This window comes from Populus trichocarpa, chromosome 17, assembly GCF_000002775.5.
Source record: "Populus trichocarpa isolate Nisqually-1 chromosome 17, P.trichocarpa_v4.1, whole genome shotgun sequence".
In the NCBI taxonomy this organism is placed as follows: domain Eukaryota; kingdom Viridiplantae; phylum Streptophyta; class Magnoliopsida; order Malpighiales; family Salicaceae; genus Populus; species Populus trichocarpa.
In genome coordinates, this window is record NC_037301.2 from 12,069,467 (window position 1) to 12,085,360 (window position 15,894).

The 15,894-nt window shown below is 34.7% G+C and overlaps 3 protein-coding genes across 3 annotated transcripts; 1 reads left to right on the plus strand and 2 right to left on the minus strand.

Annotated features, from left to right (window-relative positions):
- Positions 1-665: 665 nt before the first annotated feature.
- LOC18107391 (14-3-3-like protein) lies at positions 666-4,547 on the minus strand. The gene is made up of 5 exons (XM_006373384.3): positions 4,353-4,547; positions 2,843-3,356; positions 2,574-2,696; positions 1,566-1,682; positions 666-972 (listed from the first exon to the last, which is right to left on the minus strand). The coding sequence occupies exons 2-5, from the start codon at positions 3,326-3,328 to the stop codon at positions 910-912; spliced, it is 789 nt and encodes a 262-aa protein (XP_006373446.1). The 5' UTR covers positions 3,329-3,356; positions 4,353-4,547; the 3' UTR covers positions 666-909.
- A 989-nt stretch (positions 4,548-5,536) lies between these two features.
- Positions 5,537-8,642, plus strand: LOC18109514 (uncharacterized). The gene is made up of 3 exons (XM_006387733.3): positions 5,537-5,722; positions 5,923-6,070; positions 8,279-8,642. Exons 1-3 carry the CDS (start codon positions 5,668-5,670, stop codon positions 8,355-8,357), a joined length of 282 nt encoding a protein of 93 aa, XP_006387795.1. The 5' UTR covers positions 5,537-5,667; the 3' UTR covers positions 8,358-8,642.
- A 4,048-nt stretch (positions 8,643-12,690) lies between these two features.
- LOC18107389 (uncharacterized) lies at positions 12,691-14,992 on the minus strand. Its single transcript, XM_024589463.2, has 4 exons — positions 14,835-14,992; positions 13,454-13,832; positions 13,311-13,366; positions 12,691-13,189 (listed from the first exon to the last, which is right to left on the minus strand). The coding sequence occupies exons 2-4, from the start codon at positions 13,800-13,802 to the stop codon at positions 13,004-13,006; spliced, it is 591 nt and encodes a 196-aa protein (XP_024445231.2). The 5' UTR covers positions 13,803-13,832; positions 14,835-14,992; the 3' UTR covers positions 12,691-13,003.
- Between the last annotated feature and the right edge of the window lie 902 nt (positions 14,993-15,894).

Here is a 15,894-nt window from a genome sequence, read left to right on the forward strand (position 1 = left end):
TAAAAAAATACGTTGGAACGTATTTTATATATTTGAATTATGCTAGTTAATTTAAATTTTAGATTATTATTTTTTTAGATTAATTAAGAATCATGTTGAAATTGAATATAAGAATTTGGTTGGAATAGATATATGTTTAAATTGAGTATACTAAATTATTTTTAATATAAGGTTGCAATTTGATCTAAATGTTTTTTAGTAAAATCTGATAATTATAACTGAGGTTTTATGCGAATTGGATTCGACAGTGGTCTACTCTGGTCCACTCACTCCCTAGTGGACTCATGGGAGGATCCAAGAACGTGGAAAGGAACAAACGATGACGTTTTCGTTTTCGTTTTCTTTTTTCAGGCTTGATTTGTCTTCACAACTAATGCGTTCCAACGCAATATTGTTCTAGAGAAACTCCGACGTGGCTACTGATGTTTGGAACAAAAAAATTAATTTTTATTTAGAATATATTAAAATAATATTCTTTTTTATTTTTTTAAATTTATTTTTAACATTAACATTTCCAAACAATTTAAAAATATAAAAAAATAATTTAAAATAAAAAAGATTTTCAGCAAATGCGCACCAGCAACTTGCTCCACTTAGGTATTATGACAACTTAAAATATAGAAAACAATGGTCGAACAATGACATCACATGGCAGGGGCACAGGATGAATTCAAACCAGATCCGAGGATATATATATAAAAAAATATGATAAACACCAACAGAGATTGCAGGCATCGATACTAAAAACTTGATAATCTGTTGGTACCTTTCAATCCCAAGTACTGTTTAGCACGACACTCAAGGCTATCAAATTCATTAAAACATCCAGCTACAATAATAACCCAAATGGCGTCTGTAAATGTCACGAGATAGAAGTACAGAGTGCATTATCCTATGAACTGAACTTCATCACTGCGGCCCATCGCCTGATTCACGTTTTGATGCGTCCTTGATCTCATCCCCAGCCTCATCCTAAAATTTGAAAAAATGAATACAATGAGCATATAACCAGCAGACCAATACGTCACAAGCAGTTGCTCATGCATAAGCAAGATCAGGTCACAGCCACCTGGGACCATTTCTGATATCAGAAAACTTGATTTTCTGTTTCGGTCTCTCACGAGATGCCAATAACCTCAAACAACGATGAATTATGATAGAAAGAGACCTAAACATGCGCCACCATATGACATTGGTGACAATAATATCGGTATCAGGCATAATTTCCCTTTGAACTTGAAATTAAAACACTTTGTTGGCAGTCCAATCAAGTAGTAGTTTTAACATGCCAAGAGCAAAGCACATAATGTTCTTAAGAATATGCAATGCACGAAATGCATTATTATGCTGCACATATAGCATATAGTTCTCCAGGACAGGATTTGATTATTTTGTAATCTGAAACGAGAATGGTTCAACCGCGTCAGGGCCACCCGAGTATCAACATGAACACATGTATTTAAATGCATGCTTGCATAGATGCACACATGGGTTGTGCAACTGCAAGCTTGTACAAACAGAGAGGGGGAGAGAGGGAGGAGAGAGAGAGAGAGAGAGAGAGAGACCGTGATATCAGAAGTCCAGAGTGTCAGATTGTCACGGAGAAGTTGCATGATCAATGTGCTGTCCTTGTAAGACTCCTCACCCAAAGTATCCAGCTCGGAAATAGCCTCATCAAAAGCCTGACCAAAAAAAGTATATTTTAGGGATGTCAAGAGGGCCAACAGATTGGTCACTGACTTGCATGCAATCAAGGATATCGACCCTAAGGACTGAATAGGTATCAACTTATCTTTAGGAAAACAAGGCCTTGTCAACTAGGTCTTATATTAATACAGATCAAATTGAGCATAAAAGATCAAATGTACTACTATGAACCAATTACTAATTGTATGTTTGGTATTGTGATGTAAGGTGCTTTTCAAAAGTGATTTTTGTTTGAAAATATATGGAAAAAAATAATTTTCAGATTTTTTTTAAATTTTTGACACATCAAAACCATCAAAAAAACATTAAAAAAAATCAATTTGAAGCTTTTTCAAGCCCAACACAGTTTTAAAATGCAGTTTTAAATGCAAAAACAAGCAGTTCCTTGGTAATACAAAGGCAAAAAGCAAGCTGATTTCACTAATATGTAAAAGTATTTAGTAAATTGAAGAAGAGAGGACAAAAACATTCTCTCAATAAACAACAATCAATCAAAGATGTCAACCCTATGGACAAATATATAGTTACAGTTAAGGGAGAGACCAAATGTCCCGGCATCAATGCTTCACACCAAAACCAACTTTTAGCAATACAATTTGCATAAAATAATTGACCAAAACTACCAAGGCACTCAAAACGTTTAACTTCCATCAAGTTCAAAGCTAAAATCCAATTAGATGCCAGTTATAAAATTCACTAATTAAGCTAAACTGAATAAGACAAATATAATCATATCAATAGAGAAAAACATAAATCACTTCCTTTTACTCAAAATAATGAAAACTAAACAGAAGAATATGAATTTCGCAACTTGCCTAAACATAGAGGCAGATAAAGGCCAATTGATAAGGTATGCAAGGAAGTACCTGCTTAGCAAGACTGCAAGCACGATCAGGAGAGTTAAGGATCTCATAGTAGAAGACAGAGAAGTTAAGTGCAAGCCCCAGCCTTATTGGGTGGGTAGGAGCCAGTTCAGAAAGAGCAATATCCTGCAACAAACAAAACATAAGCAAAATGAGCATCGAAATAATAGCTGCACCTATTAACCACAACAACAATGATAACTATACAACTTAATAATAATAATAATAATAATAATAATAATAGGCAACATGCCGGCACATCCAGGACCCACCTGAGCAGACTTGTAAGACAACAAAGTGCTCTCAGCAGCTTCCTTCCTCTCAGCCCCGGTCTTAAACTCGGCAAGATACCTGTGATAATCACCCTTCATCTTGAGGTAAAATACCTTGGACTCAGCAGCTGAGGCGGAGGGAACAAGATGTGTCTCAAGGAGGCTCAAGATTCCGTCACAGATCTTGCTGAGCTCAGCTTCGATCTTTCCCCTGTACTCCTTGATGATTGTGACATGATCTTCATTTCCCCTACTCTCTTCCTTCTGCTCAATGGAAGAGATGATCCTCCATGAAGCCCTCCTAGCTCCAATCACATTTTTGTAGGCCACGGAGAGCAAGTTCCTTTCCTCCATGGTTAGCTCCTCATTATCGACTGTCTTTGCAACTTTCTCCATAAACTCCACCATTTCTTCATAACGTTCGGCCTGTTCAGCCAACTTGGCCATGTAAACACTCTCTTCACGTGATGGTTCAGTTGGAGACATCCTTTATATATCAAACTAAAAGTTACTTCTGCAAGGTGATTCCAAACACAAGTATCATTAGAAAGACCTGAACAACATCAAACTTTAATGCTTACATTTTATTACATAACTAGCTTCCACAGTCATGAATCAACTCTTCCATCAACCACTTAATAACACGTCTCAATCCGTTGACTCCTAACTTTTCATCCTTGAGTTAGTGATAATTTACAAAACTTCCCGACCTTTTACACCTCAAGATTGAATAAAGTTTAGCCAGAGGCATTACTTCGAAAAAACACATATTCCCAACAATGATCTTCGCTACATTAACAAAACCAAAGCCCCAATTCAAGTTAGAAAACAGATTTCTAAAAGTCATTTAAGAAGAGAAGTCTCATCATTGCTTTAACAGAAAAAAAGTAAAGCCCCAAATTGATCAAAATCACAAATCAGTCACTCAACAAATAAAAACCAAACTTCCACAAACCCCCCCCCCCCCAAAAAAAAAAAAAAAAAACCAAATTAATAACAATCAAACACCTATTCCTCAACTTCTCCATTATTTTCTCGTTACCAAAACAGATCATATCCATCCATGTGGAAACAACAAAATCACACTGTATCTTGCAAAAACGTTTCATTTGTCAGAAACTGACCTCTTAGCCTCAAATTACAAGACCTAATTCAAGTTATTGATTCTTATTTCCTCAGCAAATCGTAAAACCAAATCTGACTCTCTATTTTTAGCATCTCCCAAAAAAATTAAACAAAAAATCTGCTCTATTTACCCAAATCAATCAATTTTTTTTAAAAAAAAAAAACTTCACCAAATCTCGGGTACCGAAACACATTAAAATTGAGAAAAATATAATAAATAAAAAATTAGAAACACACAAATCTCAGCAGATGGATTAAAAACCACAAATAACATAAATCCACGAAAATAACCAAATACAAACCACAGATCTAGCCCTAAAAACCAAAAAAAGAGACTGATTAAAAAATCATAAAAAAAATTAAAAAAAAAAAAAAACAACTTTACCGTGGAAAGAGATTTGCAGAGACGGATCTCTCTCTCTATCTCTCTCTCCCTGTGCGTGATAGAAAAGGGGGTATTTTGGGTTTATTAAAAAGGGCGGTCAAGAGGGGAGCGTCCAATGGGAAAGTGACAGGTGTTGGGTGGCGGTGATTTCGTGGAGATTTTAGTTTTCTTTTCGGATTTATTGTTTTTGGTCAGGACACGCTGGCGTTGACTGGCAACAGAGTGTTTATGTAATGACATCTTGAAGACAGAGTGTGTTGTGAATAATGTAATTTAACTTTTTTTTATATAGTAATTCAATAAAAATAACATTTTAACGAATCATATAATTTTTTTAGTTTTTTAATATTTTTATTTAACAGTTGAAAACCAGCCATTTTAACCGTCGTCGTTGTTCATGGCTTTTCATCTGGCAATCTGTTGGAGATGCCCTAAGGGTTTATCCTCTGTGTGCGTGTACACAATGCACGCGTACAGCTACTTTGAAGATGGTTAAAAAGTGTAAAAGCATCATTTCATGATTGACTGGTGGTGTGTCTGTGGGCCTCGGTTTCTTTTATACGGTGTTTAGAGTTTAATTTTAAAATGTTTATTTTTAGAAAATATATTAAAATAATATTTTTTATTTTAAAAAAATTATTTTTTAAAATTAATATATCAAAATAATTTTAAACAAAAATTTTTTTAATTATTTTAAAACACAATTATAATCAACCTTTTCTTTTCTTTGCTATGTTCATCACCTCAAGGAAATTGGAACTTGAAATTGAAATTTTGAGCTTTGCCGATTATGTTTTTTTATATTATTTTATTTTTTCACATTATATGTGGACCTAAATGTGTTTTTATTTGAGACATAAAAAATTTACTTAAATTTAATTATAATTTAATTTCTTAAGATCTAGATGAACTAAATTATAAATTGAAGAAAATAAACTTAATTAAACAGTTAAAATAAATAATTTTCTGACTAATTTTAACAATTCAGTATTGGAATGGATCATGAACATGGAATCAAACTTTGGAAATTATTTTTTAGGTTAATTATTTAGAAAAACAAATACTTAATAAAAAGAACCATCATATTCATACCCGACTTGAGTTTTTCCCATATGGGTAATATAGACTTGGGTCCGGGACCCAGCCACCAAGCCCGACCCAACTTTCACTTGTTAAGTGACCCAACTCAGAAGCAAGGCAGCGCCACCACATCCATTTTGAGCACAAAACTGACTCACTGAGTTCGATCTCTTGCACAACCACAGACTCTAAAAAAATCCCAATCCAACGTCGTTGAGTAGCTTGAGCTATCGAAATGGGATACATACAGGAAGCACGTGAGAATCATGTGAAGAAGAAAGTAGAAGAAGGTACTGCTTTGACCTATAACCATCTCTTAAACCCTAACAAAACTCCTTTCTTTTTCTTTTTCTTTTTCTTTTTTGCTAAAAGAAACAATCTTTGCTGATGAAATGTGTTTCTGAGTTTTGTGTTTTGTTTTTAATTGCATTGATGATTTTTAGTGGAATTGAATTTAAAGTTAATTTATTTATTGAATTAAAATTTGTAGCTTTGAGAAGCAAAATGAAGCAGAAGGCACTAAAACAATGTGAGGAACTCGCATCCAAATATGCGCAATGTGCAACTGGAAGAACAATGTCTGTTGTGTGGCAGTGTAGAAAACAGGCTAAAGAATTAAATGAATGCCTTCATCAATTGTAAGTTTGATTGATGTATCTGTTTGTTTGATTTCTTGTTTTGAGATTTTTTCTATAACATTATGCATGCGCATGTCTGAGTGCGTGTTTGTGCGTTTGATGATGATGATAGGTTACGTGTTATGATTTAATGGGAAATTGATTCATTATGTGTTTGTGTAGTCTTTCTCAATTGGAGCGGCTTGATGGGTTCTTCTTGGATTTTTATTTTGTGTTTTGAGTGTATAAATTTTGGTTTAAGGGGTTTTGATTAATGCTTGATATGAGTGATCTTGAGTTGGTTTTCATGAGAGTTGGATAACTGATTCACCTTCTGATAGGTTCTCAGATGTTGAGTAGTTGTGTGAATAAGCTGTGTTAAGCGAGTGATAGTAGACTCCCATCTTCCGAATGGAGAAGGCGATATCGAGTTTGAAGACCTTATGCCCTGTTTTCGAGTAGGAATGAAGTTCAAGTGTCTTTGAGGTCTTCCTTTTGGTTTTGGGAAGGTCTAAGGTACTTGCCTGATGAAACAAAATTTGAATTGTTACTGGTAATTTCATAAATCTAGTTGGACTTGGTTCTAGTGTTGTGGACTTCTTAGAAATATCATTTATTTGTTGGGTAAGTAGAGATGTTTTGAGGCTGTGCTCATGTCAGTGCATGACAAGGTTTCTATTGTAGTCAAGTCAACCGGTGGTCCTCACTTGCTGCAACTGTACTGTATGCTGTATGTGCTTTTATTGCCATGTTACTCATGTAGAAAGTTTCTATGAGGTCATGAGGGCATAAACTGTGTGCAACTGGAAAAGTGAGTATGCATGAGTGGACTACATAAAGGGGTACCCTAAAGTCTTTTTACGGTTTGCTTCCTGATAGTGTGACTTGACTTGACTCGACTCGGGACCCCTCTGCGGGTTAAGTCTGCACATGCTTTGCTTAGTGAATACTGGATGATAGGGGTCTAATGGGACATTGGCAAGCCAGAAGTAGCTAAGCTCAATTGGTAAAGTGCTGAATATGCTCTGAGCTTCTGGTCCATTTTATCCATGTAGCAAATGTTGGATTACTGTTTGAGGTCTGTTTGAGGTTGAGACCGATGCATCCAGATAGGACAGATCATATTATAGATTCTATTGTAGTTGAAAAAATAATAAGGCATAGTTGAAATATCTATGGTTCTATATGTGGTTTGCTAAAAGTTGGTTTGTGGCAGATGACCATGTTTCCTCCATGCTTTTATTCTGCGTTGGCATTTAAATTTCTTTTATGAAGCATTCAAGTGTTTCTTACTACCACTACATTAATATTTTTTCTGATGGGATTTGGATGCCTTGTAGAGATAGTTGCTAGGTTAATCTGTTTTGGTGATATAACATAGCACTTTTGACGAGTCAGCAAAAATTGCATGCTGGTACTTTGCATTAAATTTCCGATTGTGATTTCCAATTTATTGGTGTTGCTAATTTTGCAATTGCAGAATAATGAGTGCATGTTCGTTACATCTAAGAATGAAGTGTGTTAGAAAGAGCAACTTGTTCTTGGTCAATGGCAATAGTTTTCATCATTGAGCTCTAACTGCTCAACCCACTAGTCATTTTCATACAAGTCCTTCTGCCCAAGCCTTTAAATTTCCTCTGTGCTCTTTGTCCAGATCACTTGCTAACAGGAATGATTCCTTTATCTTCTTGTTATTGTATGCTAACAGTCTAAATCACAGCTGAAATAGAAATGCAAATAGTATGAAAAACCATCAGTTTCTTCAACCTTCCTTCAACACTAGTGCATCTTTTTTCTTTCTTTGTGCTCGTAAAGAATGAGTTTGCCAGAAGTGGCCTTAACATGATTTGGATATGATATGCATTCAAATATATACCGTGATGAAAGCATTCAGATAAAAGGCTCACGGTTGCTGTAGGTGCCTTCTAAAGTAACCTTTACCTACGTTTTGAATAATGGTTTAGTGACACTGGTTTGCTGTTTAACATAATTCCAAAACTTAATGGTGGTTCTTCACTAGAATACTATCTAAAGGGAAAATCCAAAAATGTTTTACCTTGGAATAAGATATCGAAAGGAAATATAACAGGTTTTTTTTCTCTTCTTTTTTAAGAAGAAAATGTTATAATTATTCATGTATCTTGTCGTATAGATATCAAAACATATAGCTGACATCTATTGAACTCAAAATTTGTTGTATCTCATAATTTTGGTGTATCTGTTTTGCAGCACAAATGATGCTGTCTTGGAAGAGATGAAGCGAGAATACACGCTTCAACAAGATGTCAAGGGTCCTTTGAGAGCCTAACTGATTCCCGGTGATGAACCCAAAACCAAATGAGCATTTGAAAGTGAAAAATTTCTAGCAACAACTTTATATATCGGATAATGTTTTCATGAAGCAGTTGGTTTGAACTTTGAACCTTGTCAATAACATATATTTAATCAAACCTTTAAGCTATAATTGGTCTTGTATGATGTACGTACATGGGATTGAAGTCAGCATGAGCTAGCTAGGTTTTGATATTGTTGTCACTAATACATACAATGTACGTTTCAGTGCAAGATAATCTTTAGCATTTATGGATGACTATATATTATATCAGGAAACAAAGGGAAAGAATGAGTAGAAGAAATGAAATATATATGTCCCATGTGCTATATTTGCTTGGATGGCTACAAGAATGAAGATGAATGATTGCTGCAAGGATTTGGCTACCCTATAACATATATGAATTGACGACATTACAACACGTACAAATAATCATGCATGGTATATTGAAAAACATGCTTGACGCGTTGTTTAGACTTAAAAAAGAGAAGGTGAGTCGAGAGACACATCGTTCGATCGATTGGTCTCTGTTTTTGACAGTTTTAGCTAGTCGTGTTGGCAATTTCAAACACATGAATATGAAGTTAGCAACTTCAAACACATAAATGTGAAGCTATTGACCTTCAAATGAAGTAAGAGTGGAGTTAAATGAAAGGTGTGCATCTTCTCTACTAACTTCTGGCAGTCTCAGGCAATGATGATGTTAGAATTGCTCTGACGAGGTCTTGAAAGTTGACAACTCAGTCAGCTTTGATAATTTTGGCTAATCGAGTTGACAACTTTAAATGCATGAATGTGGATCTACCGACCTTCAAAGTGACCAATGTTGGATTCAAATGAAAGGTGTGCATCCCTTCTACTAACTTTAGGTGGTCTCGAGCGACAATGACGTCAGAATTGTTGCGACGAGGCCTTGAAAGTGGACAATTCAATTAGCCCAAACAATGCAATGATCATTCAAAAACCGACCTATTTTTTTTGTGTTCACACACAACTTTCTCAATGAGTTCTTATCAAAGGTTTACAATTCTTCCCTCAAGATCAAGAGGTTAGAAATGGATTCAAAACCCTAGCAAAACGCTATAAATACCCCTCCAAGTTTAGAGAAAAGCAGTTGTTCTAGATATACTTTTCTAATCCAAGAGTAGGTCTTAGTGGCTTGCTTTTTTGTTTTTTGTTTTTTGTTTTATATTTATGTTTATAAGCATAAAAAAGTGGTTTGAATACTTAACAAATAATGTTGTAAATACCCCTCTTTGTTGTTGTGATTTTTATTTAATGAAGCTATTTTGAAGTTTTTTTTTATGTTTTTGATATATTAGAGTTGTTGTTTAAGTTGTTTTATCTATAGATTGTTAAGCCTGTTCATGAACAAAATGGGTTCAAAAAACTAATTTTGAATCCATGTAGGTTATTTTTTTAAATTTGATATTTCATGTTTGATTTTGATGTTTTTCTTTTTATTAGTTTTTGGATTCAAATATGTTTATATATGATATTGTGACTTGTTGAGATAAAGAAAACATGTTTTATAGGTAAAAAATGCCCATTTATGGGCTTACCAGTGGTTGCCTTATAGCTACATTTTTCTGGGTTTTTAAACAATATTCTTTGTGATTTTGGAAAGAATATTGTCTTAAATCTTTGATTTAGATCAATTTCAATCCATTTATTTGCACATAACCCTTTTTTATGCATGATTATTAGATAATTTATGGATTAGTTTCATCAATAACACATATTTTTATGGTTTTTAATCCTAGAGTTTCAAGTTTGTAAAATTCCAAAGAATTTTGGCCTATATTTAAAAAATATTAAAAAAATTATTTTTGACAAGAAAATATTATTTGTTTTTAATATAAGGATAGAAAACCTAAAAGGGATTAATATCCAAAATATTATTAGAGATAATAAATATCATTCACTTTTAATATAAGGATAAAAAAAACTAAAAGAGGTTAATATCCAAAATATTATTGTGAATAATACAACTCATTCACTTCTAATATAAGGATAAAATCTGTAAGAAATTCCATCTGAAATATTATTTAGAATGACGCGGTAGCAAAAATTTCAGTTTTACCCTAAAAGAAGTTTCAACGATAATTAAGGATATTTTACTTTCTTAGACCGAGTTCTTGACCTAAAAAACTAGAGTTTATTCATCGTAACAAACTTGTTATAGTAGGCCAGTAGAAATAGACATTATCAGACCATAACAAACAATAAAAAAAAACAATATAATTTATCTTAGTTAAAGCATACTAGAGGTGCTAATACCTTTTTTTTACACAATCAGTCTCTTGTCTAGAATCTCTAGGGGGAAACTATTTAGGATTCCTAGTAGTCATAATGCTAGGTGACAACTCCCTAACCAACCAAAAAGACATTCCAAACCCCTCCCAGGAAGGGTCACCGTGATGTCGCATCCCTACGACGAGGGTGCTAGTAGTTGTTTCTCAAGCTCCCTTTTCAAAATTGAATCCTAATTCTTTGTCACCCATCTTCACCATGGTAGGCTTCTATCCTACCATCAAAAGTTGATAGGGCAGAAATTTGAATGCATCGTTGGGTATAATGGTCGTGCGATCCGTCGAGTTATCATAAATCACCAGAGCATTGGGCAGAGCCAGCATGGAGTTATCTAATAAATGCATCCCTTTCAAAAGCCAGGGTTTGTTGCCCGAATTAGCTCTAGAATTACTACAGTTATCCGAATAGCAAATACCATTAAACAAACTAACGGATTTAATGAGTCATTCACAATTTCACAATCTGAATTAGTTCATACTTACACATGCATGATTTAAATCTTTAAGACAACTGGCAAGATCAACCAGGTAGATTTTATTGGCGACACCACTACCCACACGATCCCTGATGTTGATGAGATAAGAGGTTGAGACGGGCACAAAGTTGTTCTTATCAAGCACGAGCTGATATTGCATTACATCAAAAACCACAAGCGATTGCATGTGGGCCAGTGCAGCGGAAGTCCGCTCGAATGGAACACGAACATCGTTGCTAGGTTTGCCTCGCACCCCATAAAGGCGTGGGGCAAAGAGGTGCGTACAACTTCATATTAGAATTCCATTAAAGTGGGTATGCAAAATAAAAACCTCGACTCACCACAAGGCATGCCTTAGTTGAAAGTGATGAGGGCAGTGCAGTAAGAGGCCACCAATTTAATGCAGGGACCGTTTGGAAACGCGGTCCAACTCGTGTTTTTAAAAAATTTAAAATCTTGTTTTTGCTAAAAATTAATTTTTTTATGTTTTCGGATTATTTTGATGTGCTGATTTTAAAAATAATTTTTAAAAATAAAAAAAATTATTTTAATATATTTTTAAATAAAAAATACTTTGAACTATAATCATAATTCCTCTGCCAACGTGTGTGAAAGGTACGGGGATGCAGATAAAATATGTAGTCTACTTTGAAAGTACTTATACAAAGTAATTGCCCCCATTATGGATGGTTGCACGGTTACCGTGTAAAACAAGATGTTCAAATAAGTTAAGCCCTAGAATAAGCGTGTTTTAAAACTGTTTTGTATACCCCTTTGATGGTAAGAGGTCAATTAGCATTAAATGCACATCGCTTGACTTTGAATTCAACCAGGCAAAAAACAATGAAAATTGGGTTCCCTGGGACCTAACTCAAGGGTCAAGCTCACCCACACCATTAGCATGGTGGGTGGATGTTCAGGGCCTAACTCCAGAGTCAAGCCCAAACCACTAACATGGAGGGTGGGCAGGCTTAACTCAAACTACCAATGGGGTTTAGTTGGTAGGACCCATTCCAAAAGAGTGATTTGGATTCTAGCATCACCTTTCCGGACCATCTTCAGGATGGTGGGTTCCCAAGTGCCCCCGAACCCCCGAACCCACACCATGAATAAATTGGCTCGGGGGCTAATCTTGAACCACCACTTCAGGATGGTGGGTTCCCCAAGTGTCTCCGAAAAGGTTGGCTCGGGGGCTAAATCTCGAACCACACTACTCTTGGGTTCGGGACTATTTTGGTTGTGCAATAGCATAACAGTCATTTCTCTCAATGCACCAATAAGAAGAGATAACTAAATATGTCACCATCGGAGCATTGTTCTGCTGGCTGTAAACGAAAGTACAATATTTAAAAGAAAAGCATTGAATGGGCATCGTTTTGATGCATGTCAACCACTTGAAACAATATTTTTTTTTTATCTTACATGATCTAAACCATTAAAAATTAAATTAATTGTGAGATTTGAAACCCTGGAAACATGAGAGGATGCAAACACAAAAAACGAAACTGAATTGAAGAAACATTGATAAAAGCAGCATCAATCCAAATTAGCAGGTAACGAAGATGAACACAGGTGAAAGTTTGTCATATACAAGAATATCAGTGATCCGGAAACCTTTCATGAGTCACAAAAACATGCAACCATGTGACTGCTCTATCATCATAAGACCAGCAACACAAAACAAATGCTAAAAAACGGACAATGGCCTACAGCATATCACCAGAGAGAAATTTCCTTTCCAATTCAACTCAAAAGGCTAAGGAATTGACCAAATATAGATGCAGAAATACTATTGGAATGAGCACTGAAAAGAGAGAAATCAATGCTTTGGCAACTATGGGGTTTCTATCAACTTGAAGTTGATGCAGTTATCATCATCATGGTCCTTCCACCAGTCCATATATTGTTTTGGTGATATTGGCGTTCTGAAAGGAGATGAAGTATCAAGTTTGTATTCCCAAGACTTATCTTCATGGAGCTGCTCTGTCATCGCTTCCAATTGCAAGGGCCTTGGGGGACTCTGAGCATTAAATGGAAACCGGTATTTTATTTAGATAATCCATATAAACAAGAGATTAGTTTTTGAAACAAGAAAGAACCCAAATGAAACAATGTGTAAGAGGGGAAATAAGCAAACTGACCTTCATTGTAATTGTTGGCGGTGGTGAACATGAAATTCCCAACTTCTTGGAGAAATCTAGGCAAAAGAATAAAATGTGAATTGAATTTCACAAGAAAAGAGTGTTTAGTGATAATAAGCAGAAGAATATTAAGTTTACATTACCATCGTTTAGTCCAATTGATTGCAGAAACTCATCGATGTCCATAGCTCTTGTTTGTGCTTTGATGCACTCCTCATGATTGTGCAGAAACTTTTCCTCAGCAATTGCACTGGTTCGATCTGGTTTTTCTGTCAGAACACTTAGCTTTGCATTGAAACTCTTCTTTTTAGTCTCAGGCTTCCTCGAATTAGAAATGTCTGACAGTGGTTTTCTACCAGCAGTCTGCACTTTCCCTGATGCTTTTGAGATACTTTTCGTCTTGCTTGCATCACGTGGAATTCGAGGGGCATCAGTCTTCATTGAATTTGACAAATCACCAAGAGGTTTCCGTCTACTCACTAGTGATGCCATTGGTGCTGTGAATGAGTTGAAAGGAATATTCTGCAAAATCATTGGAACTGATTAATAACGTAGATAAACCATGCAAAATAAGGAAAATGAATGATTTATACCATAAATTAAGTTTCAAAATGTAACTAAAAGGAATTATTCCCAAAAGCACAACCCCTCCACCAAGCAAGTCATGAAAAATCAGATAAACCCTAAGACAGTTACATAACTTTTTCTGTGATCTCTATAGCTCTACCATACACTACTTGTCAATAAAATGGACGAATTCGTGAAACAAATTTAATATCAGGTAAAAATGGCAGTGATGACAAATTAAACTATTTTTTAATCTTCTATCGAACACAATAACATGGAATTGGAGACCACCACCCCTCTTACATTAATCTCTTGCTTAACACTAGAACCATTCAAAAATTCAAAGTACTTGAGATTTGGAAGTACACTGTATAATAAAAAATCTAGCAACAACAGTGAGCATTAACACGAACGAAACTGAAAATTGAGTGTGAAAGCAAGAAACAAGATAGATTTTCCAGAATCTAAACACAAGAAGCAAATCGTTCAAGAAAGGGAGATAACAAATTAATCACAGATATCTATGATAGTGGAATACTCAATAGAATACAAGACCCATCAACTTAAAAGATTCATTAATTGCCTTTCAGTTGCCTCATGTTTAAATTAAACTACAGAGATTATTTTTCAATTGAAATTAAGTGCAACAAACAATAACCCTAAACCAAACTACTAGAGTTTTAAACAACAACAGCAAAATCAATTAAAAAAAAATCACATTTATTTATGATTCAAGTAAAGATCAATCACAAACACATTACAAGCGCACGGAGAGGGACTGAGTTGTTCGTTTGCTGAGAAAAAACAGATGACATTAACTTCTAAGAAAACAAAATCGATTTGGGTTTGTCAAAAGTAAATTTAACCAGAAATACAAGAAAACGAAATCAATTTCAAGAATTTAAAACGCAATCCCAAGAATTAATGATAAATTGAAGTTGGATTTGAGAAAGTTACCTTGTGGAAGTGATCGATTATAGGCTGCTTGACAATTGATTCTCTTAATTTTTGAGGCGCGGAGAAATTTTCTTTGAGAGAAAGAGAGAGGACCGTTGTATTTATAGGGAGAGGGTTCTTAAATTTCGAAGAAAAATATGACCGTTGGAAAGACAGGTTTGATTAAGCTGCGTCGTGTTAAACGTCAGCGTTTTGAGTTGATTAAATTAAAGTCACAACGGTAACCCTTTTGTTTTGCATAATTAATATGTTAGGATAATGGCATGTAAAATAAAATAAAAATGATAAAATAAGAAATAAAATATACAAGAATTTACGTGGTTCATCCAATTAGCTACGTCCACGGACAAGTATAGAAGGATTTTACTAAATAATGTGGGAATTACATCCTCTCTCTACTAATAGGAGAACAATTGAAATCTTTTTATTACTAGAAGAAAACACATCACTTACTCTCTCACAAATACCTTATAATTTTGTGGGATTACTTTTCCTTTCTTACTCTCCTCTTCTTTTCTCTTGTGGTGCAATTACGGCTTGGATGCATTGTCTATTTATAGGCAAGCATCCATGCAAAAAACAAGTGGCACTGAATTGGTGCTGCAAGTGGCACCGAATTGGTGCCCAACATTGTTGATTGTGGCACCATTAATTGGTGCCCGGATAGCTTCACATCCTCCTACTTGAAAACTTTGATGATTTAATCAAATCTTCACTATTGATCATCTGTTATTCTTTTATCCTTTCTATATTTGTTATCTTCATGCTGCTTATATTTTTGTTAGGCCATAAGAGGATCTGCATCATACATTCTTGTCAATGTTGACTGGTTTGGTCAAAGCATCTTCTTTGGTTAGATGATAGTTAGAGAAATAATTAATCATATTAAGTTTAGTTGTAAGGGAATTATCAGGTTATTTTTAAAAAAATATGAACCATATTTCTCATGGTAATCTTTGTTGTAGTACTTTATTTCTTGTAATTTCTTTCACAATATCAACAAACAACAACTTCCACTATGTATATTGATTCCAATTCTTTTACACAGATTAATCAAAAC